At 38.0% G+C, this 25,287-nt stretch overlaps 2 protein-coding genes across 6 annotated transcripts in view; one reads left to right on the top strand and one right to left on the bottom strand.

Moving 5' to 3' along the window:
- Nucleotides 1-466: 466 nt before the first annotated feature.
- ZNF518B (zinc finger protein 518B) lies at nt 467-12,109 on the top strand. 5 transcript variants are annotated; one of them, XM_085545737.1, is made up of 3 exons: nt 467-529; nt 3,792-4,006; nt 6,844-12,109. In XM_085545737.1, exon 3 carries the CDS (start codon nt 7,041-7,043, stop codon nt 10,293-10,295), a length of 3,255 nt encoding a protein of 1,084 aa, XP_085401863.1. In that variant the 5' UTR covers nt 467-529; nt 3,792-4,006; nt 6,844-7,040; the 3' UTR covers nt 10,296-12,109. The 5 variants fall into 5 exon arrangements, with proteins under 5 accessions (XP_085401863.1, XP_015718311.2, XP_015718308.2 ...); XM_015862824.3 differs by lacking the exon at nt 467-529 and adding an exon at nt 1,062-1,157; XM_015862825.3 differs by lacking the exon at nt 3,792-4,006 and having other exon boundaries at nt 467-514.
- The window catches only part of CLNK (cytokine dependent hematopoietic cell linker), a 34,931-nt gene continuing 20,552 nt past the window's right edge, over nt 10,909-25,287 (bottom strand). The window contains exons 8-13 of the mRNA XM_085547746.1: nt 24,127-24,196; nt 23,107-23,147; nt 21,245-21,378; nt 20,801-20,878; nt 17,757-17,912; nt 10,909-13,435 (exon numbers count right to left, since the gene is read on the bottom strand). Of these exons, the coding sequence (XP_085403872.1) occupies nt 13,289-13,435; nt 17,757-17,912; nt 20,801-20,878; nt 21,245-21,378; nt 23,107-23,147; nt 24,127-24,196 (626 nt within the window). The 3' untranslated portion in view covers nt 10,909-13,288. The remainder of the gene's footprint in view (nt 13,436-17,756; nt 17,913-20,800; nt 20,879-21,244; nt 21,379-23,106; nt 23,148-24,126; nt 24,197-25,287) is intronic.

The following is a 25,287-nucleotide window of genomic DNA, read 5'->3' as shown; positions in this document are numbered from 1 at the left end:
TTTGTCCTTTGATTCCCTGACTCTCCACATAGCAGCAGTGTTATTCACTTGTGGACAGCCACATAGAAGACCCAAAAGCAAGAGGCATTTATTAGTAATTGCAAGTGTACCTTATTTGCTTTTGCTACAGGCAATTGCCTTTCCAACCTCAGAGCAAACCACATATATCTAAGGAAGAAAGCTGAAAGGACTCTGGATCCCGTGTTTAAGCACAGTAAATAGATACTGTTGTGGTTTTAGAAGGACCCTACTGAGCCCAACACCGCCCTTGGGCTGCTTTGCTATCAATCACACCTCGCAGTGCCGCTATCTCCCCACGGGGGTCCCCACCACGCCGGACCGGGGCGCACAACGCGCCTGCGCCACCGCCACCTCTCGTAGATGGCAGCTGTAGAGCTCTACACGGCGGGAGCAGCAGCGCAGCGCTGACCAATGGGCGCCCGGCCGGCGCTGAGGTCAGTTCCGCCGCCTGGTGCTGAGCACCGCCGAGGTTGCGGCAGAGACGGGGGCGTGGGTGAGTCCTTGCGGGGTAAGTAGCGCAGGGATGTGCGGCCAAGAGTAGGGGGAGAGGGAGGTGAGAGTGCGGCTGGAGACAAGGGGTGCGTGGCCGGCAGGCAGGTCGGCAGGGTCTTCCCGGCGTCACTTTGTGGGACAGCGCTTGTCTCGTTCTCCGAGCCAGGTAACGCTCCCCCAGCCCACCGAGCGAACCGAGCCGCCGTCCCGCCTGCCGGCAGCGGGACTAACCGGGGCTCCCCGCGGCGAGCGTGGGCCGTGGCGTTGCTCAGCGCTGCCCCCTGCTGGCCGCAGCCGGCACTGCGCCGGAACGCGGGCGGAGCCGCCTCCCCGCCGGGCGAACGTCTGCGCGGAGTGCGGAGGGATCCGCCGAGCTGCGCGCCGCCCCGATGGGCAACTGTTTAACATCTCTTCGTGGAGATACACGCTGAGCTGGGCCGGCCCCGCGTCCTTTAAGGGTCGGAAGCGCTGCCGCGTGGGTGGGCGAACTGCCCCAAAAAAATGGGATTATTTTTTTTGGCGTTGTGTGGCGGATGCTGCCGGCTCGCGGGCGCCATGAGGCTGCGGTGGAGGCGGCTGGAGTGCAAGGCTGTTGTGTAGGATTGGAGTCCTGGCTGCTCGTCCTGGAGAAGAACAGCTTTCGGGTTAGTGTTACTGAGCAGAACGGCTTTCTGTGCTGTGGGTGTGTACGTTTAATGCTTTATACTATTCGGATGGAAGATTCTCTTGGTTTAAATCCCGTGTTTAGTTTTGTTGCTGGAGAATCTTAGCATAAAAACGTACGGCATTGGTCACTTAGGGCAATTTTTGTGTATAAAAGGACTTAAATTCTTTTTAAAAAATAAATCTGTGTTAGCATGGAGGTAGTCTAAGTGCCTTGATGCACGCTTTTAATACAAATAAGTCTGGTTTTTCTTAAGAAGACTAGTGGTATTCCATAGGGATTGCTAGTGTTCTATTCTGCATTGTTACTACAATGCAAGGCTGTGGTCAAGGCCCTTTTTCCTGCAGATCCTTATGTAAGTGGCCAATTTGATCAGGAATTAAACACGGAGATGATTTTTCCTATCTCCATTAGTGTTTGGAAGACTGGGCATGGAGGAATATGTGCTTTCATGGAGCTCTTTAGCCCTTCCTCTGTTATTATCTGTGGTGCCATGTTTCCTTGCTTTGTTGCTTACAGGCCTTAAAGCTTGGAGCGAGGCAATGCAAATGCAACTCAATCCTTGGGATATACAGAAAGATTTTTAAAGAAATGGCTGTGAATTCTTTGAAACGGGGGAATGTGCAGCATAAATTTATAGGTTGATTGTATATTACATCTGATACTCCTGATATAGTGATTATACATCAGGGTGCTTTGCTTGCTGTACTGCAGTAAGACCATCAAGCAATTGGATTATATGCCGGGGTCTTTTATATGTCAGATACAGTTAGGCCCCTCTGGCCCAGAGCCTTAGAAAAGCAGACCTCGGTTTCAGTAGAGTACTGCATAATGCATTTAATATGCACTTGCCTTCTACAGATGCTTGCAATGTTAATTAGACTTTTTTTTTTTTTTGCCTGCGCATTAGGTAAAGAGTTATTTTTAATCAATATTGTGCATAACTTCGTGCTGTAAGTATATTAAAAGTTCTGAATGTAATTATTTTTTATGAACAGTGAAATAACTGTATCTTTTGTAATAAACGTGAGCTCTAAAAACCTGGTACATGGTGTTTGCTCTTCTCCACTCCCTACATTGACACGCCTTATTCATTTTGATGGAAAAGCTTCATGTGAGTTTCAGATACAAAAGGCGCCGTGTGTGATTAGCTGTCATTTTGAAACAAAATGCGTGTTTTTTTCTTAAGAAGGATTACAGTTAAATATACTTGGTGTATTTAACTGTATTTTAATACAAACTCAGTTATTTTGGTTAGTGTAATGTGTAATACATGAGTCAAGCACTTTGGAGTTTACCTAGCCATTAGGCCTAAGGCTGTGACTGATTATGACATGGTTGGGTCAGCAGGACAGTTAACTGCGTAACAGACAGCCAACCGATGCTGAATGGGCTGCATATGGCATAGTATACAACTGCGCAATGCAGATGAGATAGGCTTTGATGGCGATTTTAGTTCTTCCATAGAGATTCACATTTTACACACACTGTCTTCTTGATACAGTGTTGCACAGTGCCTTCCAATTCTTTATAAATCTTTCTATAAAAAAAAAATAATAATAAAATGACTTGCATGGCTTTTCAGTACCAAGGCAGGCCTTGATCGTTGAGTGCAGGCTTAGGATATGAGAAGTTTATGCTTTGCTGATGAAATTTGATCACATATGATAAAAGCACGTTGCTTGTCGCATCCATTTTGTTGATAGCAGTGTATGCTTTGAGCAACTGCTTGGTGGGAGTGAATAAGAAAGTTTGATTTATCTTCTTTCTATTGTCTTCCCCCCCAATAAAAAAATAAAATTAAGGTATTTTGAGGCATTTTCATACAGTCATTTTTCCAAATCCATTGTTGTAGAGGCAGTGATTGGAATTTTTGACACTTCTAGTATCATTTGCTTTGTTCTTCATCTGTCCCATTCCTGCAGTAGCAATTCAGAATCCTTGTGGACTTTCAAATCTTATTTCACTGCTATCTTTGGTTTGGTGTGCGTGCCCTGGATTTGGTTGTAACTTGAAGAATACAGTACGTATCATTTCATTAAATCTTCTGGAGCGTGTCTGTGCTAATACTTTTAATTACCTCACACATTCTTCAGGGTAGTCCTCAGGCCTCTCCCCCTCAACCATTCTTGCTGATATGAAGTGGCTGGATGTTGGATTATTACAATACCTTTCTGTGTGTATGTTGTTGGTTTTGTTTCTCTGAAGTAACCAGAAAAAGCAAATAAATTTCAGTCTAGTAAAAAAAAAAAAAAAGAAAAAAAAGGCAAATTTATTTCAGTGTAGTAAAAGACATTTTACAATATACTTCGGTTTAGCCAAAACAACAGTGAAACTGAATGCTTTGCCTCCAGGCTCTCCCGAGTACTGAATAGTTAATAAGAAAAGATAGGTTGGGCAAAACTGGGGAGACAACAGTGGATGTCATTTCAGCAGCAGCTGGTTATTCTGTTCTTCTTTACCTTGTGCTGGGTCTGGTTGAGATGAAGTTAAAGTTTTTCAGAGCAGTGTGTTTGAAGTTGTGACTAAAACAACACTGATAATATACCACTGTTTTGGCAGTTGTTGAACAGCGTTTGCATAACATTAAGGCTTGCCCTTTTTCTCCTTGCAGCCCTCCCCCACCTCACAGTAAGTTAGGAGTGAGCGAAGGACTGGGAAGGCACAGTACTGAGACAGCTGGCTCAGATCGGTCAGAGGGGCGGTCCATACTATACAACGTCATGCTCTGCAGGAACAACTAGAAATAAAGGATAGAGGAGAGGAGAGGGGATTTGGCTTCCAAGGTGGTTGTAGACTGGCTGGGCATCGATCTGCCTGTGGGAGATTGTGAGTGATTTTCGTTACATCACTGCCTTCCCAACCCCCAGCCTCTTTCCTTTATTGAATGTCTTTGTCTTGACCCATGAGTTTTCTTGCTTTTGTCCACAAGTTCGCCCTCCTTCCTGCGCAGGGAGGGGTGGGAAGTGAGCAAGCAGCTGTTTGGATACTGGTTGGGTTTAACCCACCGCACATCTGAAATGCATTTACAGTACTCAGCATTGAAAACCTGCTTTCTAACAACTGCATTAGAACAGTATTACAATATACCATTTTTCATGGATCTAAATGAAAGCTTAAGTTTAGTGTAACGCTCATTTGCTTTTGTCCCTAAATGTCGAGGTATTTGGGTTAGGAAAGGTTTGAAAGATTACAAGCTTGTTCTTTGAATTACCTCTGTTCAATTCTTTTAGTCCTCTCATAGGCTGGGCAATCCAGATCTGCACAGTCAGTTGAAGCATTTGTCAAGTGTTTGATAATTTCTGTTACTTTCTTGTTTTTAAATGGTAATGGATCTTTTCTCATGTCGTCTTGCAAGGTGAAATTTACAGTGTTAATTAAAAAAAAAAAACAACACTTTTTTTTTGTTACGTCTGTAGCAAAAAGTGATCTATGCTTATCTATTGGTCAGTTGATGTAGGTAGTAGTTTCAATATGAGTAAGAAGAGCAAAAAAAACCCAAAGACAATCTAATTTCACTGATCCTTCCCCAAAACAATTTTAATTACTTTTTAAAGCTGTAGAAATCCTTGAAGTGTTCTTGGTCTGGACACAACACTAAAGCTTACCAAGAGCTCATAGCATCTTGCTCTTGAACTAAAGCAATAGATCTCCTGAACATAGACCTGCCATCAGTCTTTTATACGAGCAAGATTCATCTGAAGTTTTAAAAGTGGTATTTGCAGGTGAGGGGAGCAGTCCTTCCAAGATTATCAGAATTATTTATTTTACTCTTCATGCAGTCCCAGGAGCTACTGATGAGTTTTACAGCTTTGCAGCCATTCGTATGCTAGAGACTGAAAATAGAATTGTCTTGTCTTTAACCAGTTTTCCAACTTCTTACTGTTGTTTGAGATTACTTCAATATACTTGCTTCTTGTAGAGTCCCATCTCTAGGGCACCATTCTCATAGCAGTTAGGAATATTAGCAGATAGGGCACAGATAGATGTAAGAAAAACTTATAGGATCAGATGCTTACCTATTTTTCGGCACTTAGAATATGTTCTACAGTATAATGTTCTCATTCTGTTAGTATTACGGTAATGGGATGCTACTATGTGATCTCAGCTTTGTGAGAGGTCTTTGGAAACCAAATCAAGTCTGTCCCCAAATAGATGTGGAGAGTGAGGAGTTAGATTCCAGGAGCAGAAATGCCCATCTTTTGTAAGGGGTATTAATATGCAACAAATTTGTGTAACGGTATGTCAGTAAGTCTGAAGGTTTGAATAAGAAAGGTATTGAACTGAGTAGTTTTTGTTGTTAGCTTTGGATTTTATCTTATTTATGTCTCAAAAGCATATTTCATTTTTCTGTTCTCCAAGTGTCAGTGGGCTTATAGTTCTGGCAAAGGCTTTTGAAGCAGAGATCTGGTTCATGTTAAGTATAGAAAAGAGACAGTAAGTTCTAGAAGCTTTGGGGCCAAACATGCTTGGAAGTTAACAGTGGCTTTACACTGATATTACTGTTTTACCTCTGCCTTCTGTTTCTTTGCTTGTTTTATTTGATGGACACATTTTTTATTATCAGGTTGGAGTGAATTATTTATATGCTTGTTGCCGTATGTAGAAGTGATTGTACTGTGTTATTAATAGTGAAAGTAATTACTTTTTGCAGCCGCTGATTGTTTTAACTTAATCATGTTGTTGTAACTTATTATATTGAGAATATGTGAAGTAGAAAATGCATATGATTATGTATTAGCAAGACTGGAGCTGAAACATTGTTATTGTTCTTTTCTAAAGTATTTCTACCCATACTTGAAGAATTTTTATGTTAACTTAAAAATCCTTCATTTTAAAAACAATGTTATAGTTGTCTGTTTCTAGTAACCCTTGTGGTCACTTTAGTCTTGCCTCCTGGGATTCACAAATGGGTGGTACCTGTAATGTTTTATAATGCCTTTTCTATATTGCCAGTATATTTTTGGATCAGATGCTTACTCATTTTCGAGCATTGTAAAGGTGTTTTTTAGTTTGAAGTTCTTAGTCTGGTATTGCTGTAGTACTTAGATGCTGCTGTGTGATCTCATATGAGAACTGTCTTTGACTGTATATAGAACTGAAAGCAAATTCCATTGCTGAGTTCTGTTGTCAAGTGTCCTTGCTAGGCTTAAATACATTTTCTTAAATGTCAAGTTCTTACGACATGGAAGAAATAGCATATGCTCTGCAGGTTTTGATAAATATCAGATCATCTTGTAATAGTAATAGTCTCGTGCGGGTTGGAAGGGACCTTAGAGATCATCGAGTCCAACCCCCGGGATTCGAGCCTTTGTGCTGCAGAGCGGCACTTCTACCACTTGCGCCACAGGGGGAGTTGAACACCCGGGCTCCGGTGTTGCAACGCGGCATTCCTACCACTGCGCCACCGGGGCAGTAAATTTATGAATGCTGAATTTATGAATGCTGAATATGAGTAAATTTATGAATGCTGAATATGAGCAAATACTAAAGTATTATTTAACTGATTATGTTTTGCTTAGGGTTAATGATTCTTTGTGCACAGTAGAACCAACTTAATATATTAACAGATTTGCATGCTGTAATTTGGCTGTAGTTTGCTAGTAGTTGACTAGTTCAATGATTAGTAAACCATAACTGACTTTCTTCTGTTCTCTATTCTTTAGTGCAGCAAGTTGATTGAATAAAGCGCGGAGTATAATATGGATGCGAGTGCTTGATCACCATTTCTTCCAAAAAGGATATTTTGTGGATTGGTGGACTAAATGAGTAACTGAGAAGCCACACATACACCAGACTAACTTCAAGAAAACATTCTGTTGCTGCTGTTTGATGAAGCTGGTGCAGGTTTGCATCTTCTGAAATGCAGCTGAAAAAAATGAGGGAAATTCTACCAAGATTGTACCCTGGCCAAGTCAATGATAAAAATAATTCCTTAACTACATCCCCAAAGCAATCGTTTGAAGATAAAACAAATCCATCGAATGGTGATGATGATCAGAACTACTGTTACCAAGGGACAGAGGCTGAGAATAATAAGCTGTCACTGATAAGCTGTATGAAATGCAGAAATATTCAGAAAGTTTCAAAGCAAGATTTAGAAAAGCATAAGAAACTTGGGTGGACTGAAGACAAAAACTTCATCTGCAAGATGTGCAGTCATATCACACCGCCTGTTTTCCATTTTGTCCCTGAAGGTGCCAATGCTGTAGACTGTGAAAAACATGAGAAAACTTATCCAAGAAAAAAACAGAAAGCATTTAAAGTTAAAAACTTTTTGCCCGGTAAATACTACTGTGATAAATGTAGATTTTCAACAAAGGATCCTTTGCAGTATAAAAAGCATGTACGTCAACATGAAGAAATTAAATTTATTTGTTCCTATTGTAATAATATATCCTACACCAAAGGTGGATTCCAGAGACATTTGGTGAAGCACACTGGAATTTTTCCGTATCAGTGTGAATACTGTGAATATGGTGCTGTTAGGAATGACTATATAGTGAAACATACAAGAAGAGTGCATGAAGCGCCCAAAAAACAGCTGTCAAATACTGGCCTAAAACGTCAGCAAAAGAAGTCTGGCTTGCCAAGTCAAAGCACTTTATTTGAAAAGCAGAAATATGAAGAAATTGCTTTTCAGAATGAACTTTCAAATTCATCTTCGAGTATCACTTGTGAGATTCTAGACAAAGCAACTAAAATAGTCTCTTCACCTCACGATATAGAACGTAGCATCAATGCAGCATTAATCCAGAATGAAACAGTATTGGAGCCATCTGAAATAAGCATGTGTGAGAATCAGAGTGTGGAAGTTGAGGTTTATTCTCCAAAAATGGAGCCTTTACAACCTGGAATGCCTTTAACTGTAATTGCACCATCTGAACTTGTAGTTCCTTCTAACTGTTTAGCTCAGATAGTAGAAATTAAAATAGTGAACGGAGCTCAACAGCTGGTTCTTAAACTAATTCCTATGAAAGAAGCAGCTTGCAGGCCTGTGAACCGTGCTGAATTGGGACTTGAGAATCAAGGTACAGAGCGAACTGCAGAAGGAAAAAAAACATCTTTATCTTCAAATGAGTTACTAACCATGGAAGTGAATGTAGACAAGTTATCCAGTATTAGTAACCAGCTTATTTTAGATAGTAATTATGACAAGAATTCTGAATGCCTTTATTCATCTGATTCTCAGTACTCAGACTGCAACTCTGCATCAGTACAGAAAGAAGACTCGTCAAAATTATGCCTTCATTTGGTGAAAGGTATTGATGTTCATTCAGGTGTTATAGAACTTTGTTCTCAGTCTTTGGTGACTCATAGTACTGAAAAAAAATGTGATCTTAAATCACCCAAGAGGGGAGTGGATGTAAAAAATAAGTTACGTTATGGTTTGTATTGTTATGAAGAAGGTGTAGATACATCTTGTCCAAAGTATGCCACTGTTTCTGAAGATAAAAGTTCCAGGAACAATTCAGTAAAGGCTACTCGGGAGAGCAAAAATTTCTACTCTTCTGCTGTCCTTAAACAAAAAGATATGTTTCCGCTAAAGAGGGATGACAAAGAATGTAGGAGTCCGATAGTCAACTCTGCAGAAACACATTTAGCTGCTAAGGGTTTTGATAGAAAATCTGTTGCGTGTTCTGAAGCAGAAAAAAACTTTCATGTTACTAAATCCTCACCTTGGGAGGACATGACTTTTAGCTTTAGCAAAGTAAAGAAAGCTGAGACTGTAAGTCAACAAAATAATCTTCTTCTGGAATCACTAGAACTACAGAAAATGGAGAATAAAAACAAGCCTTTTGAGGGACCTGTTATTTCATCTGTATTTTCTCTTAGCTCTGGGGCTGAAAATGTTCCAGAGGGCATCAAATGGGATGATACAGCTCGCAATAAAAAGTCAACAACACTGCTGTGTAGAAAAATTGCTCAGCTCATGTCTGCCGCTGAATCTAACATGAAATCTATGCCTTTGAGATGCCAAGCTTCTAGTAAAAAAATGCATTTCTCTCAGGAAAATTCGGCAAGCTGTGTGAGAGCTGCTTCTGCCTCTGAATTGGAGCAAGCTATGTCTTTCCCTCAAGTGCATGGTGGAAATAATGTAATGGGTAGTGAGGAACAAAGTAATGAGCAGCTACTTACATTTGCAAGAACATCTAAAAGCAGGCTGTCTAAAAATTCCAATGTTGCTTCTCCAGTGTTTATCCCCAAAGGGACAGTGCTGAGAGTGCTCAATGCTGCTAGCAGTCAGAACTCTAGAGGAATGGAAAAGATGAGTGAAGCGTCAGCTCCTTCTGTGTACTGCAATGAGATGCTTCTGCCTCGTCCAGTTCCTGTCAGTGTTTCTGAGAAACTTAGCAGTAATTTGCCATGTTTGCCTAATCAGAGTGATCCAAATACTCAGTCCCGAAATATATCACTCAGGCAAAGACCAAAGCGAGAGATGAATGCTAAGACTAGTAGCAAGCAAACTGTTGTACCATATCAGAAAAATGGTTACATTAGCAAGCAAAGCAAACCCTATTCAAAAAGTCAACAAGGACCCAAAAATAAGATAAAACAAGCAGGTTTCAGGGAACTTCCAAAAAGAAAAACAAGAACACAGTCAGAAACCAGTTCAGGTTCTGACATGTCATATCTGTTGACAGCAAGACGTCTTCGGCTTGTCCCTCTGAGAATGAATCAGTTGATTAAGTGCCCTCGTCGTAACCAGCCAGTTGTGGTACTAAACCATCCTGATGTCGACACGCCTGAGATAATCAATGTAATGAAGACTATCAACAAGTATAAAGGTCATGTCCTGAAAGTGGTTCTGTCAGAAAGGACAAGTAGTTGTCTTGGTGTCAAACGTTACCGAAAGCGTCTTACTCTTCAGAATGCTGAGACAGGAAGCCAAGGAAAAAAGCAGAGTATGCTAAAAATGAAACTGAAAAAAACGCATAAAAACAACTACCAGGTGGTGGAAGCCTCACCAGCTGAAGCACTAAAGTGTATGTTTAAGTGCTGGTTTTGTGGAAGAGTATATGCAGACCAAGAAGAATGGATAAGTCATGGACAGAGGCACTTGATAGAGGCAACCAAGGGTTGGGATGTTCTTTCACTCCCAGTAACAAAGCATTAATTGAGAGACTAGTTTTGTCTGTTTGTTTTCAATCTTAATTTTAATGAGTGCCATTAATTTCCTTGGAAAGCAAGTTAGGAAAAACTGCTTTACTTTGCAAAGGAATCTCTATTGTTAGCAAAGCAGAAAGGAGAGCAGAGTTATTAAGATACTGAGAAACTTATACTGAGAACTAAGCACTACTTTGCACTCCCGTGTTTGAAATTTTTATTGGAGGTCAGCTTCATCTCTTCTGTAAGACAAATTTGAAGAGAATTTGCTATGCAAACATTTTTCTTGTTGCCATTATCTGTTCTAGGATGCTGTGCTGTACCTGGTTTCTGCTGGGTCTGTACAAATAAAATCCTAGACTATGATATCTGTCTAACATGGTTTAATTTGTTTTATTAAAACATAATGTTTCAGAGATTAGGCATACATGTAGTAAACAGCACCTTCAAATCCTCTATAGGCTGCAAGTGTACATCACCGTTTTTAGTGGCAATTCAGGCACAAGCTATAGGAAGTAAAACTTAAATTCAAACACCGACTTTAGAGGAATACAAGGGTGTAAGTAAGAAATCTGTGAGATGAGAGTTAATCCCACTAGGTCAAATAGCACTAAAATACTTAATTTTTTTCTAGTATTTAGTTTTTATTTAGCTTGTATTGCATAGATAATTAGAAAAAGAGCACAACCATGCCAGCCCTTTGTACTGCTTTTGCTGAGCAAGCAGGGTTGGTTGGAGGACGTGTTAAACTTGGACTGAGAGGGGAGAGAAACTTTTTTGTGTGGTCTGAGACTTCAGAACTCTAATGCTGGATGTGTATTGCAAGTTTGAACCGGAACTACTGTTTTGAAACACTGGTAGTTCCTAGCTCTTCATTTTCACTGTTGGTGCATTTTTGTAAACAGTTTAACTAAGCTGGGAATATTTTTCTATATACTCTGGCGGATAATTCATTGTTTTGATAAAGTATGTATGGTATCTGTATTGAAATGTAAATATTTTAAGACTTCAAAGTACAACAAAGCTAAACAGTTAAAAGGTTGCTTTCCAATAATTTTGCAATACTCTTAAAGTTGTTCAGAGACTTGGTGCTTTAAGTGAGACCTTCTTCATCAAACATTGGAAAAGTTTTGTATCATTTGTACCATAGACTAACGTATTCCACAGAACAAACTTCCTTTTCTCTGTTTTGTCAGTAATAATGAAAGGACAGTTCTCATTTTTGTATTCAAATGGAATTATATTTTTTTAGATGGGTACACTAGAGGGTTTTTTCACTTCATGTACTTTTATGCCAAACCTGACAGTACTATTTACATTTTTTTTATTCTGAAAATAGATTCCATTTTAAAACTCTGGCATATCACATACAATAAATACTAGAACTGTTAACACAACAAAAATATGGTTAAAATCCCTCCTTTGTTAAGCTCTTTCAGTCCAGGTTACTGTCCGTATTAATTTTGTTTCTGTAGAAGCTACAAAATAAATGGCTTTGAATTTGCTTCTCAAGAGTTGTTGCTGGCAAAATAAGAACATTCTTTATGAAAGATGTACTCTGTGTGTGTGTGTGGAAAAATGTTGCTGTTCGGCATTATAAAGTAGGTGGTTTAAGTATACTAATAATGCGTGTCTTTAGTAAGCAAGTTTTCTGTTTTGGCGAGCATCTATAAATCTTTGTGTGTCTCTGACATTGTCTGCTGTCTAAATTGTTAAACTGTTCTTTTTTATTGTGGGTTTAAATTAGAAAAAAGAATACTTCTAATGTAAAATCCTTTCGTAAGTTAAATTGTGTGGTGACTATAAAAGTCTGAAAGTAGATTATGTCATGCCTCTTTTCCTTTTTGAGTTCTGCCAAACTTAGCAGAATCCCAGTGATTAGGTGGTGTTGTGTCAAAATAGTTTCCTTTGAGTTTAATAGTCTCAGCAGTTTGAGAGAAGTAAATACAATGAATGAACTTTTGTGTTACTGTCTGGTGTAGGGAAATGAAAAGGTTGTAGGGAAGTCAATAACCAACTGCTCAAATTCGTTCAGTCAGTTTGTGCCATTGCACAGCACTGCATCATAACCTGGGTTGGAATTTCATGGTCTGGGCTTTAATGTTTTGATTCTTCCAGTTACCCACTCAAAGTGAGAAAAGATTCTCACTGTTGCTTATAGACAGTGCTAAAGCTTTCCTTTCACATTCATTACAAAACTTCCCAAAACTTAAATTGTATGAATAAATACTGCATTTTTTGCTGGAAAAATACTTCGCCATTTCATCTGCTTTGATACACGCTGGAACATTTTTAGGTGAGTTTGAAACTTTTCTACTGTTTATGCTGATGGTTTTTATCTGTATCCTTGGACGTGGTAAGACATGTGTGTGCTTGAACGTTCAAAAGTGAGGTATGAGTGCTTGCTGCTTAAGCTAGAGGTTATGCGTTAGTTAAACAATAGTCCTTTTATCATTAAAGGTGATTTGCTCCAATACTTACGAGCATTGACTGATGCCCACTGATTTCAGTGGCTACTGAGCAGGGAATTTTATTGTGCAGATACACACACAGAATTAAAGTGTTAAACAGTGAATACTCAGATAGTGTTTTATGTGTATTTTTAAAGGAAAAAATAAAATTTTTTGATACAGAATCTTTTATTAGGTTTTGCTACTGAATGAGCTTCAGTGACATTCAAGTAAGCAAGGCTGAATTTGGTTTTCATCTTGTGTTGTGTACAATGCAAGATAAGCAAATTGCTCAACCACTGTCAGAGTATCGGGAGTCAGTCTCTTAATGCTTTTCTGTGAGTTAATACAGTGACATGTACTTTACCTATATCCTCAATTTTGTTACATCTACCAGATACAAATAGATTGCAAGAATCCAAGTTGGAGAGAAGATTTTAGTGGAACATACAGAATTCTTCATAATACAGGGAGCTGATCACTCAAAGGTTGACCTGACTTTTCACACATTTAAATAATAGAACTATCTATATTTATTCAAAAGTTGGTGATGTTAAGGTAGGATACGTCTTTTGTGCAGCTTTAATGGATGTGTAAGGTAGCATTGTACTCTCTGGATTCCCGTTTTATCCTTTCCATCGATGAGTGTGATGGGAACGTATTTGTAGAAGTCAATTATATCTTTCACGGAATTGAACTTCTGAGGGGAAAAAAGGAAAAAAAAAATCTAAAAAAATAAAATTAGTGGTTGAAAAAATTAAGTGATAAATATCTTTATCTATAAAATCAAAATAATTGCAAATTAATGTGTTGGAAATAGGCAGTATTTTGAATAAAGTTAAAATGAGACAATCTATCGTAAGACAAAAAGCAGCAGAATTTAACTCTCATTTATTGCTGGAATTTTGTGTGATTAAAGACCAGAAGGCTGCTTGGAGCAAAAAGGGAGAATGTCTAACCCTGGGAATGCAATGTCACTTGTGAAAGGTTGTAGTGGCAGGTGCAATGACAATTTCTTGGTATTTTCGTTAAGATTTTACCTTGTCAGAAATAACAGTAGCACATGAAACATTGCTAGTTTCTCTGTCCTTTGATTTTTATTCATTTATTTATTTATTTTCCCAATGCTCAGTTTACTAGGTCAGTATAAAATCCCTTTAAAGCACAGTTTTAGTTGTATTCATTTCTACTGGAAACAATGACATCCTTTAATTCTGTTCTTAAAATGAAGGCTTTGTTCAAGGTCCTTAAACTGACTGAAACTGGAACTGAAATCTGCCCTCACCTGTCCTACTGGAGAGAGTCCATCCTTGATTCTGCCATTCTGATGGTTAGCGATCCTCTACTTCTCTACTTTTCAGTCAGTGTTGTAGTCATCACCCTGTGTCTCAGATTAACTAGTACACCTCCCTGTGTATACCTTCTAAGCTTTTGCAGGTGAAACAGATTTGACTTCTAATTTTAAATTTCTAGGTAAGTGATTGATTTTTTTTTCCTTTCACCATTACAAAATTCATCTTGAATCTATGGATTCGTTGTTATCAGATTGCTACAACTGTACACAGAAATGTAAGTATACTGTTACTTTAGAACTTTGGAAGAAATGCATGGCTTGTTATATCAAATTTACTCAATGTGCAGTCATATTGTATGTGTGATGATGTCTCATGGAAATCACTGTCAGTTCCACCTCATCCGCCCAGTTTAGAACAAGAGGATTGGGTGTAATCTGTCATTTGGTGTAACTACTCTTGTAGTATTTCCTGATGGAAGTTATTCTATTTCAACGAAAATTAGCTAATTTAAAATTTTTTTCATGATTTTTTTTAGTTTTTTTTTCATCTTTGCTAAAAATCATGTGTTTTCTTTCTGGTAGGTTGTTTTGCAGAGTAATTGTCTTTGGTCATGAAGAGTCTTTAACATGAGCAAAGGTTTGAGTTGTTTAGGTCTTTCATAGGAACTGTGTACATGAAGAGCAGTAGTGTTACAGCTATTTGCGGATCTTTAATAGAGAAAAACAAAAACTGGCTGGAGTGGGGAAATACGAGTAAATGGTGTTTAGAACAATTTTGAATGTAAATTCTTAAATTTCATATTAAATGTCCCATTTGTTGATCTGATCTTCGCAGCTTTTTGTGATTTGATCTGAAGCCAGTTTAGTACAATGTAAGAAATCTGGCTAAATTGCTAGTAAAAGATGCTAACAGAATGAAAATTGGTTTTTGTCTTTGCTTGTATTCATTCTAGCTTGATATTATTTTATCTGCAAGGAACTTCAGTAAATTGTTTCTGATAACCATTAAATTAGCACAGAAGTAAAAACTTTCTAAGATAAAAATCTGATAATCAGATATTTTCTACCTTATAGGTCCCTTATAAAGGGCTATAAGAACAGAAGGGCATAAGAGCTAGTGATGCTCTTCTGGAAGGTGAATTCAGTGTGTTTTAAAAAACAATATATATATATATATATATATATTCATGCTACAAAGCATAACCTGTATGCAAAGAATCAAGAGTTAGGGAAAAACTTGAATATTTATATTCAATATCTACAAAATTTCAGTGAGTAGAAGTAGATTAAACATGCTGCAGAATAGCAGTAAGACTGAACCTTCTTCACTATAAGAGCACTGAGGCACTGGCACAGGTTGCCTTGAGAAGCTATGGGTGCTCCATCCCTGGAGGTGTTCGTGGCCATGTTGGATGGGGCCCTGAGGAGCCTCATTTAGTGGCTGGCAACCCTGCCCACAGCAGAGGGTTGGAACCGAATGTCCCTTCCAACCCCTTCCAGCCATTCTATGATTAACTGTATACTTCAAATCCTTGTTTTCGAATTGCAGCTTTCCAATTTTAGTTTCAGTTCAGACCCACTGTTCAAGATGCACTTTCTGTGTATAAGATGAAACAACAGAGTCATTTGTTATGGTATTTCCTGAGATGGTAAGATTGTGCTCTGCTTCCTTTTAGCATAGTAAAAATCCCTTCCCCCTGGTTGGTTTTCATGTTCATGTAATTTTGAAGTTCCCTTAATTGTCAAGTCTGCTCAAATGACAGATTGTGTTTTTATCTTTATTCTGTAGTATTTCAATTTCATTCAGGTTCTTAAATCTCTTGTTTCTAATCTGAGCCTTTTTCATCTGGTCAGTTACAGGAAGACTGAACAGCATAAGAATCACAGAAAGCTAAACTCTTCGTCTCTTTAGTTTATAATAAAACCCAAGAAAATTATCTTGGAGGTTCAGTTCAGAAACGCAGGCAGTATTTTACAGAAGACTGCACTACAGTAGTGCCACAGTAATGGTACCAGCAGTACGATTTATTCTAACCTATTGCTTCCCAAGCCGTTTGTGTGCAGTGAATATTTTGGTTTACTATTAATTATTAAACCAAAAAGTTTATTTAATAAACCTGCTAGTTAACTTGTGTCTCATATGCCTGAAAGCTTGTGATTCCTCCCGTGATTAACATGAAGAGTTGAACTGTAAGTCTCTGACCTGTTAAATTAATCAGATTAGTTTGTGTAGGTTTTGATTTCAGATTTTTGTTAGCTTTTGACTTGTCTGGACATGCCCAGTGAGGATGGAGTTAATTTCTTTCGTAGCAGAGTAGTGCAGTGTTTTTGGATAACACAAGGATGTTTTAACTGCTGCTGGCCAGTAGATAGCGTCGAGGCTTTGTGTTTCTCACTCCACCCCTCCGACCCCCCCCACACAATGAATAGATCAGTGGGTGAGCAAGGCGCTGATGGAGGACGCAACCTGGCACATGACCTGGGCTAACCAAAGGGGATATTCTGCGCTGTGTTGAATATTGCATATTCAGCAATAAAAAGGGAGAGGATGGGGTTTAAGGAGCTGAGCCATCTTTTCCTCAGCTCGCCCATGGGAGGTGATGATTGCTTTTGCATCACTTCCTTTGTTGATTTTTTTTTTTTTTTCCCCTCTTCCGCTTCTTTGTTTATTAAAGGACTTTTATCTTGACACTCGGCTTGTCTTGCTTTTACTCTTCCTTTCCTTTTCCCCCCATGCCACTTGGGGATGTGTGGTGGTTGGTTGTAGGACGAGTTTTATAAGTACTAACACGTATACAAATGGTGTAACTGAAGATTCAGCTGCATGGGCTTTGCCACTTCACCTTATTGGGTTATCTGTCTGTTTACATATCTACATAACTTTTGTAGCAGTTCCTTGTTCTGCTTTGCTTGCTGTGCAGCTGAATTTAATGCTCAGCTGACTAATCTATTAACTTTATCATGTCTTTATAAAATGACTGGTTAGTTTTTTTTTCTTGTGTGAGACATGCAGGTAGAGCATTTGTTACTTAACCATATATACAAGAATTAGTGTCATATAATTGAATACAATTGAGTTTAACTATGTGAAAGAACACTACTAATGTAAAGGAATTGTTGACTGAAAGTTTAGCATCCCTGAAAGACTGAATGGAGGGGAAAATAGCGCTCCTACATTTTTTCATGGTTTCTGAATATCCATGACTACTTTTGTCCTATTTCTTCATTTCTTTTTAAATTATATTCATTTAACAGTTTGTTATATGAGTGACAGATGATTAGAGAATCTGATTATGCACAAACAACAGCAGCTGGCCATGCTGTCAGATATATGGAGTTGTATATCTTTTAATATTTCTGCTTATATTAAATATACCAGACTACAAAATGAGCTACGGTGATAGGTAAAATGGTAAATACTTGGAAAGGATTCTTCCCCATTACTTTGCAGATATTAGTTAGAGTAGGTAGAAAAATCATACTTAGGAAATTTTCGCATTGATTTAAATCAGAATTAGAGCATGTTATGTAAAATTAGATTTTAAATTATTATCTTGAGGTTTCTTGAAGCATTCAGATGCGATCAGATGCCGGTATTGTAAAACAAACTTAAATGAAATATAGCAAGGATGTTATGTGAGAAGTTTATAACTGTCTTTGATGTTAAGGACTTGTATTGTGTGGCGCAGAAGCAGTAGACTAAAGCATAGGAAGGGATTTTACTTACATCGTCTCCTCTGAGCCCTGTACCCAGTGCATACTGTTGACTGTCTTCCAGAAAACGTACTTTGATGTTGTATACTCTTCTTCCATAGTAGACAACCAAAACGTATGGTTCGGTGTTTGATTTCTTTGAACAGTCTCTAACCAAGAAAGTCTCATCCTGTGTAGCACAAATTATTGTAGCAGTTATACTGTACATTCTGGTAAGAAGTATCACATTTGCCTGTAACTGCTGTTTGGATTAAAATCTGGCAGAATTAGTTAATTGTAACAGTGTGATACTGTATAGTTGACAGAAAAGCTATTTTTAAGTGAAATTTGTTGGTAAGCAATCTAGCAAAGTGTTTTCTTCATATGTAATAGAGCTCTGTGTTAATAATTTCCATAAGTCATATATAATTAGCCAGGAGTTTGACTGATAATAGTGAAGAATCATGACTTGATCAGTGCTACTGTATTGTACAATGCTAAGCTGAAATCTTTATCATATACTAACTAGTAAATGATCTTAAAATGAAAATGGGATATTAAAAGTCAAGTTGCTTAAAAGAGAGGAGTTTAATTGAGTGACTAGAAAGAGTTTAAAGGCATTATAATTCATTGGTTTTGTTTGCTTTCAAAGGCAGTGAATGATTTTTATGTGCTTAATTTTCTTTGGATGGAACTGCTGTTTATGATACAAGGATATGGACTCTTAATGCTTGTTATGACCTTAGAGTTCTAAGTCGTAGTGAGTCTTACTCTGATCTGATATGTATTTACACTGTTGGGCTAATCTTGAAGCATAATACAACTTTGACACAATTGTTACAACAATTTCAATTATAAAGAGTTTCTTTAAGGACATGGCATAATAAAATTATACCCATGAAATGTAACTGTGAGAACAGAAATAATATTGAAAGATGGCTTTGTCCATTTACTTATGTGTTGGGAATTGACACCCCTGCAGATTCAGCCAGCAGGCTGTTCATAGTCATAAAGTTCAATATGTAAGTAAACATTTGCATGACTGGTTTTAGCAATTTCGCTCAGCATGGTGAAGCCTCTCATATGCCTGAGGAGCTCATGAAACTAAATGTTTTCCAGAGAATGTTTCAAATTCTGTGATCTGTCTAATTCTTTTGTGGAAGGGCCAGAGAAGAATGTTAACAGTGATGGAATGAAGATATTCCCACATTATTTCATGCAGGTGACTCTGTTATGCCAACATAATATTTCTCATTTATGCAGTAGAAGAGCAGAGGAAGGGAAAATAAAATGTGCCAGCTTTTCAAAATCACTATTTCTTTTACTTATTGCGCTGAATGGGTACTCATATATATGGTTCTGCATTTTAAACTGTAAGAATCTTGAGTAAAAGAAAATGTAAATCAACCAAGCTTAGAACTTCAGAGAAACCCAAGCATTACCCAAGTTTAGATTTTATGTGAATAATAACAAATTAATGTCACTGTAGTAGGAGCTGCAGGAGTTGCTGACCAGAGCTGCCAAATGCACCAGCAGTACTGAACTTAACGCTATTTTAAGAATATGCAGTGAACAAAAAAACCAGGAGAATAATATTAATCAAGGAATGCTGTTAATAAACTTAGTGTATCTGATTCTGTGCTTGCTGAAATCAGTAGTAAAGCTCACATGTTATGGAATGTAAGACTAGAAGCTTTTTTTTTTTTTTTTTCCTGGCCTGAATACAGATACAAAAACTACAAATGTGAAGGAAAAATGTATTTATGCGTTTCAATGAGACTGTTCTAATATTGAAAAAACAAACCTGCTAGAATATATTTCTACTAGAATATGTTAAAATAATTCTTAAATGCATGCTTTTAGAGTTGTCACAGGTAGCTGAGGGTAGGAGATTGCAAAATATGTTTTACTTTTGAATAGAATCAGAATCATGGAATAGCCTGGGTTGGAAAGGACCATAACAATCATCTAGTTTCAATGCCCATGCTGTGTGCAGGGTCGCTAGTCACTAGACCAGAATATATGAAAATCATTGTATTATTCCCAGCAGATTGGAGGAGTCCAAAAAGCTGAAGTCCAAAAAATTTCCACTTCTTGTTGTTCCTTGTGTTCCTAAGGAAAAGCTTGTTGAGAAACTGTCTTCCCTCTCCTGTTTCACATGAGCTCTGACATTATATTTTAAATTATTATGCACAGAAGTATTCTAAAAAAAAACCAAAACAACAAAAACACCAAATGTATTGTCAAACCCTTTCTCAACATATTGGACTAGAAACCCAGTGTGAAAAGTTATATGACCACAGGAAGATTTGCAATATTGGAATAATGTGGTGCTATTGTTGCTTGGCCTGGCTGTCCTCAGCATTGCTCTGCGGCTGGTTCTAATGTGGGTCTGACAGAAAACCAGAGTAGGCACCAGGGTGTGTGAGACTCCGTGATGTCTTGTGGGGCTCCTTTCCTTCAAAAGCCCCTGCTGCCCATTAACTCCCATTGATCCTCCTGCTCCTTGGGTGAGCACACCTAACCTAAGACTGAAGCTGAGAGGTTTGGTGTTAAAGGAGCCCTAAACAACAGCTGATGCTGCATTTGCCTCTCTTAAAAATAAGGGCATAAATCGGTTATCATAGTTTGGATCACTGGAAGCTCATGAGCTGAAGTGGATCTCCTGTGCTTTAGCCCTGTAGTGTGATTTCAGTACCTGAAGTGGTTAGGAGACTGAGGGATTTCATACCTTCTGTTGACCATATTGTATATCTTTTAAAATTGATAAGCTCCAATGGAATTACTTTTATCACACCCATGTTTCCCACAATGAGGCAGTGAGGAAATCCCTCCTGCAGTGGCCAAACACTCTGCCCTTTGCCTTATGCCTGCAGGAGCATTCTGCTCACCCTGCTCCCTCCAGGCTGTGCCTTTCAAAGCTGGAAATTAATAACGACTGCAAAACAGCAAGATGGGTAGATCCTTTTATGACAAGCAGTTAATTAAAAAGTAAAATATTAATATTTGCTCCTGTCCTTAACCTTGTCAGTAATGTCTGGTGTGTTAACCATGAGTTTCAAGATAAATTGTACTCACGGTATTCTCTTCCAGCAGTGCTGCCTCTGCTTCATGGCGATCGTATTCTCCAACGTACCATTCATATTTGTGTAAGTCCTTAATTTTAAGACGTAATAATCAGAGAATAGAAATGAACCACAGCTGGCAGAAGCAAATGTCAGTAAAAACATATTATATCTAATCTGCATTTAAAGCAACTTTATGGCAGTTTATTAAGATAATTATAATGCATCCATATCATTAAATCATTTTGGAAAATGGGTTTCAAAATAAACATCTGAATTGTTATCAGCTCATGCTGGATTGTTTTTAGGGGTGTTGAAAGCATACAGATTTCAGGCTATTTTAGTTCTTAGAGAAATGTTTTCAGTAGGCAGTGTTTCTTAGATGTGTGCATGATTTAACAGCGATAATCCTTTTATATGAAGATCCTCTCTCTCCATTAATTAAAGTAGTCTTTACCTGTTCAGTGGGTTGGGCAATATATTCCACTTTCTCTTTTAAAAGTGAATGTTTCGGTTTATTTTCACATGTTGTATAGTGTATGGGAGACGGTGACCTCTTGACTGACACACTCTCTGCATGTACCATGGACCCTGTGAAAGTAAATTCAGAAGGAAAAGAATTGTATTGCTTTTAATTTGAGCTTAATTTTACAGTACGGATTTTATACAATAGAATAGCATTTGCAGTTTGGTAACCTTTGAAATTTTGAACTTTTTTTTTTTTTTTTTTTTTTTTTTTCATTTTTTCTTTTTCTTTTTTTTTTTTTTTTCTGATGGCTTTTAGGCCAATGCAGCAGCAATGATATCAGAGTAGTGCCTCAAGAAATGTAACATGTTTTCTGATTTACTTTAATTGATAGCAGGTTCTAATACACGTAAGTTTAGTATTGTACACATTTAGCGTAGTACAGTTAGGTTGTGGTTGGACTTGATCTTTAAGGTCTTTTCCAAACTAAGCAATTCTGCAAGCGTAACAAAATATTTTAATATAAATTATTAATAAAATATCAAATATTGTATAACATCATTAATGGGAGATATACATGTTCATATGTAATTTTGCTTTGCTTTTACCCATCTGAGGATGTTCAGACAGATGAAAAATGTTTTCCTAAAGCAAGTGATCTGTAGTTTGTATATTTAATGCTGCCTTTAGCAAAGCATCACCTGGAAGCTGGGGCAGTGTGCAAGGCTGAGTGGGAGCACCAAGCGTGGGGGGATTTGGGAAGGCTTGGAATGACTGAGGCAGGTGAGGTTGCAGAGGAAACAACCTTAGAAAAGTTTCCAGGTGTATGGTTAGGGTGCATTTTGCAGATGCATATTATGAGAAAAAGGTGAATTGTAGGGTAAAAGCCGTTATATCCTGCCATACGACAGAACGCCAAAGGAGCTGAATAAAAAGAAGCTTTTAGTATGAGATGAGATAGAGAGGTTGGCACACAACGGATCCAATATGATACAACAGCAAAAAGCTAACACTGCTTTTGAGGGTTCAAGGATAAAAAGGAAGAGTGGTGAAACCACTCCTGGGCATGTCCACTCTGGGAATTGCAGACAGCATGAGGACAATGACGGGAGTGACATTGCCGTGGTTACTGGACACGCCACTGCTGGGGCTGGGCACAGACATCACTGCTGGCTCCCAGCCCACTTGTTCCTTCACAGAGTGCTATGCAGCTCAGTGAGTCATCTATTTTCAGCCCTAATACAGTGACCCATAATGCTACCTGCAAGTCCCTCCCTCTGGAAATTTGTGGTATGCCTAAAGCTGTTTTCACAAATAAAAGATCAATGCGTTCACTTACACAAAGTTATTAAAACAATAGCAGCTGCCTTATAATGTCCTTAACATTAAAGGCCTGGGGCATCTTCCATATGAAGAAAGGCTGAGATAAATATCTAAGGTGCAGGAAATCAAGGAAATTTGGGCGGATCCTAATTGGTGGCAAGCAAAAATAGAGCAATGGGCAGAAACTGGAACATGAGAAGTTTCATGCTAACCCAAGGAGTAAGTTTACTGACGAGTGATGGAGCACCGGAGTAGGCTGCCCACAGAGACTATGGAGGTTTATCCTCTGGAGACCCACCTGGATGCTTTACTGTGAACACTGCTGTAGGGAACTGCTTTAGTAGGGGGTTGGACTCAATGACCTGCAGAAGTCCCTTCCAGCTACCATGATTCTGTGACTGCATGCACTGAAAACACCAAGTGCAGAGAGATACCCTCACCCATAGAGCTGGTGCTTAATGTGCCACTATAACTATGATTAGCATTTGTCCATTCCTGGTTTAGTTTTCAAAGTGATCTCTGGTTCTTACCTGAACTGCATATGTTTTTGGAGCTCTGCATATATTGAAAGCTAGGAGAAAGCAATGAAAGGAATGTCAGAAAAATATCCTAGTGGCAAATGTTTAAGATCACAGAGCAATATATGACTGTGCTACCCCAGAGTACCCTTTAATCCTTCAACACATCGATGTTTTAGACACTCCTGGTTTCAGGTGGTGATTTTGTATTTAACAGTATTTGACTGATTTATCTTCCATTAATTTCTCCATCCGCTTCTTGAAGCTACATCTCTTTTTTGACCCCCACAAGTCTTTGCAAGAGTTTCATGTTATATTATGATGTTCTGTGGCAGTATTAATTAGAACTTGGAATTACAGTGGTCAGATAACTACTCATAACAGAGCCACTGGTACAATACTAGGGGTCCTATGTACTGCCACATTTACTACAGGCAATTATTTTATCTTGGAGAAGTACCGTTGTCAGCAAGAAGGACAGATGAGTGGTTCTGTTTAATCATTCAACTGTATTTGTCTACTTAAGAAGGGCGTTAAATCATAGGCACATTTCCTATACTTTTATATTTTATTGAGTGCTTTAGGAGTGGTGTAGTGGATTTAGACTGAATAACATATTTAGAAAGGATTTACGTAAATTAGAAAAGTAGGAAAATTGTGGCAGATTTCTATGGAATAGTAATTGGCCTTAAGAAGACCACACATATTCTTGATATATAAAAACAGAAAATAGAATGTAGTGAAAATGCTGAGGCTAGAGATGGCAGGGCGATTTCATATGGTAAGTTTAATACTCTTTCGTGAAAACTTAGGGAAAAATATAATACAGTAGCATGTTAATAAAGAAAAAAATTCAAGCATAGCCTGAAAGCAGTTTCCAAGGATGGTTACTCTTTTGCTTCAGGTAAAAACAACGTGTCACTCCATGGCATCAAGAAGCGATACAATCCTGCTTTTATTACATAGTGAAGTATAATTTTCTGGGTGCAGAAATTTTAGGTCTTGAAGCTTCTAGTACAATGAAATTCTTACCTGGCTTCAGGAAGATGCTTTGCTTTATACTTTTGTTCTTGTAAAACGAATTCAAGTTTATTCCCTGTACCTGTGTCAATTAATAAAATGAGTAAGCATTTATTATTTCCTCTCATGTGTAACTTTCAACTACTGTGAAAAAGAATTGAGTTAGCCAAATTCCTATATAAAGGGAAGCAGTTCAGTAGAGAAATAGACTACAATTAGTTTAATTTAAATCACTCATTATTTCAGTGGGAAACCTTACTGTAGTACTGAATATTACATGGTGATGCTGAACATCCCAGGCTTTGCCGGTACCACTTATAATTAACATAATGGTAAAGAACAGAATACTGTACTACAGATGTACAGAGAGTTTATAAATCCCTTTTGTAGAGTGGGATAGATAATGAACGTATCAAATGCAATCAGTACTATTTCTACCTGAAAATCAGCTAACTGCGCCTTAATTCATGAAATGAACTACCAGAGATGAACTCAACGACAGGGAGAGATAAACAGCATAACAATTAGTTAGGCTATGTCTGTCTCTGAGGTATTCTCTATAAATACATATATATATACATCTGTGTGTGTTTATATGTATATATATATATATATATATTTTTTTTTTTTTTTCCTGAACCATCATGTGTACATACAGACTGAGTGACATAAGGTGTTCTTTTAAAAGCTTTATGTACATCTAAAGGATTGACATATTTTTAAAACACTATTTTATAACAAAACCAAACCACCACCCATTGGTTTATTTGTAGCCTCTAAAAATCTTTCTTACAAAATTCTCAGTCTCACATTATAGGAGAGAGTCAAGACTGGAGAGGAAGGAGATGTATTGGCAGATTAGATTTGTGCCCGGTTGTTTTGTTGTTCAACTTTTCAGGTTATCCTTCTCTCATATTTTTAAGTTTCTAGTATTATTTTTTTTCCCTTGGGACCTTAAGAATTTGATTTGCCTGCAACAAGTACATTACTCTGCTTGTCCAGATAGTTGTAGCAAATGTTGAGTTAAATACCTTTTTCTGCTCAACTTCCACAAGTGTACATGTTAGTCTAAATATCTTGGCAGATGTGTACCAATGGGATATCTAATACTAGTTTGAATATAGAGCCAGACTGTATATTCTATCTATGTCACTTTCCTTTACTGATTACCTC

Source organism: Coturnix japonica, chromosome 4 (assembly GCF_054131305.1).
Source record: "Coturnix japonica strain WE chromosome 4, WE-NBRP24, whole genome shotgun sequence".
Taxonomy (NCBI): domain Eukaryota; kingdom Metazoa; phylum Chordata; class Aves; order Galliformes; family Phasianidae; genus Coturnix; species Coturnix japonica.
The sequence above is the reverse complement of the archived record's forward strand: the minus strand, read 5'-3'. Positions and strand labels throughout refer to the sequence as shown.

Excerpts from the sequence above, each read along its gene's own strand:
- ZNF518B (XM_015862825.3), top strand. The coding sequence starts at position 7,041 with ATGCAGCTGAAAAAAATGAGGGAAATTCTACCAAGATTGTACCCTGGC.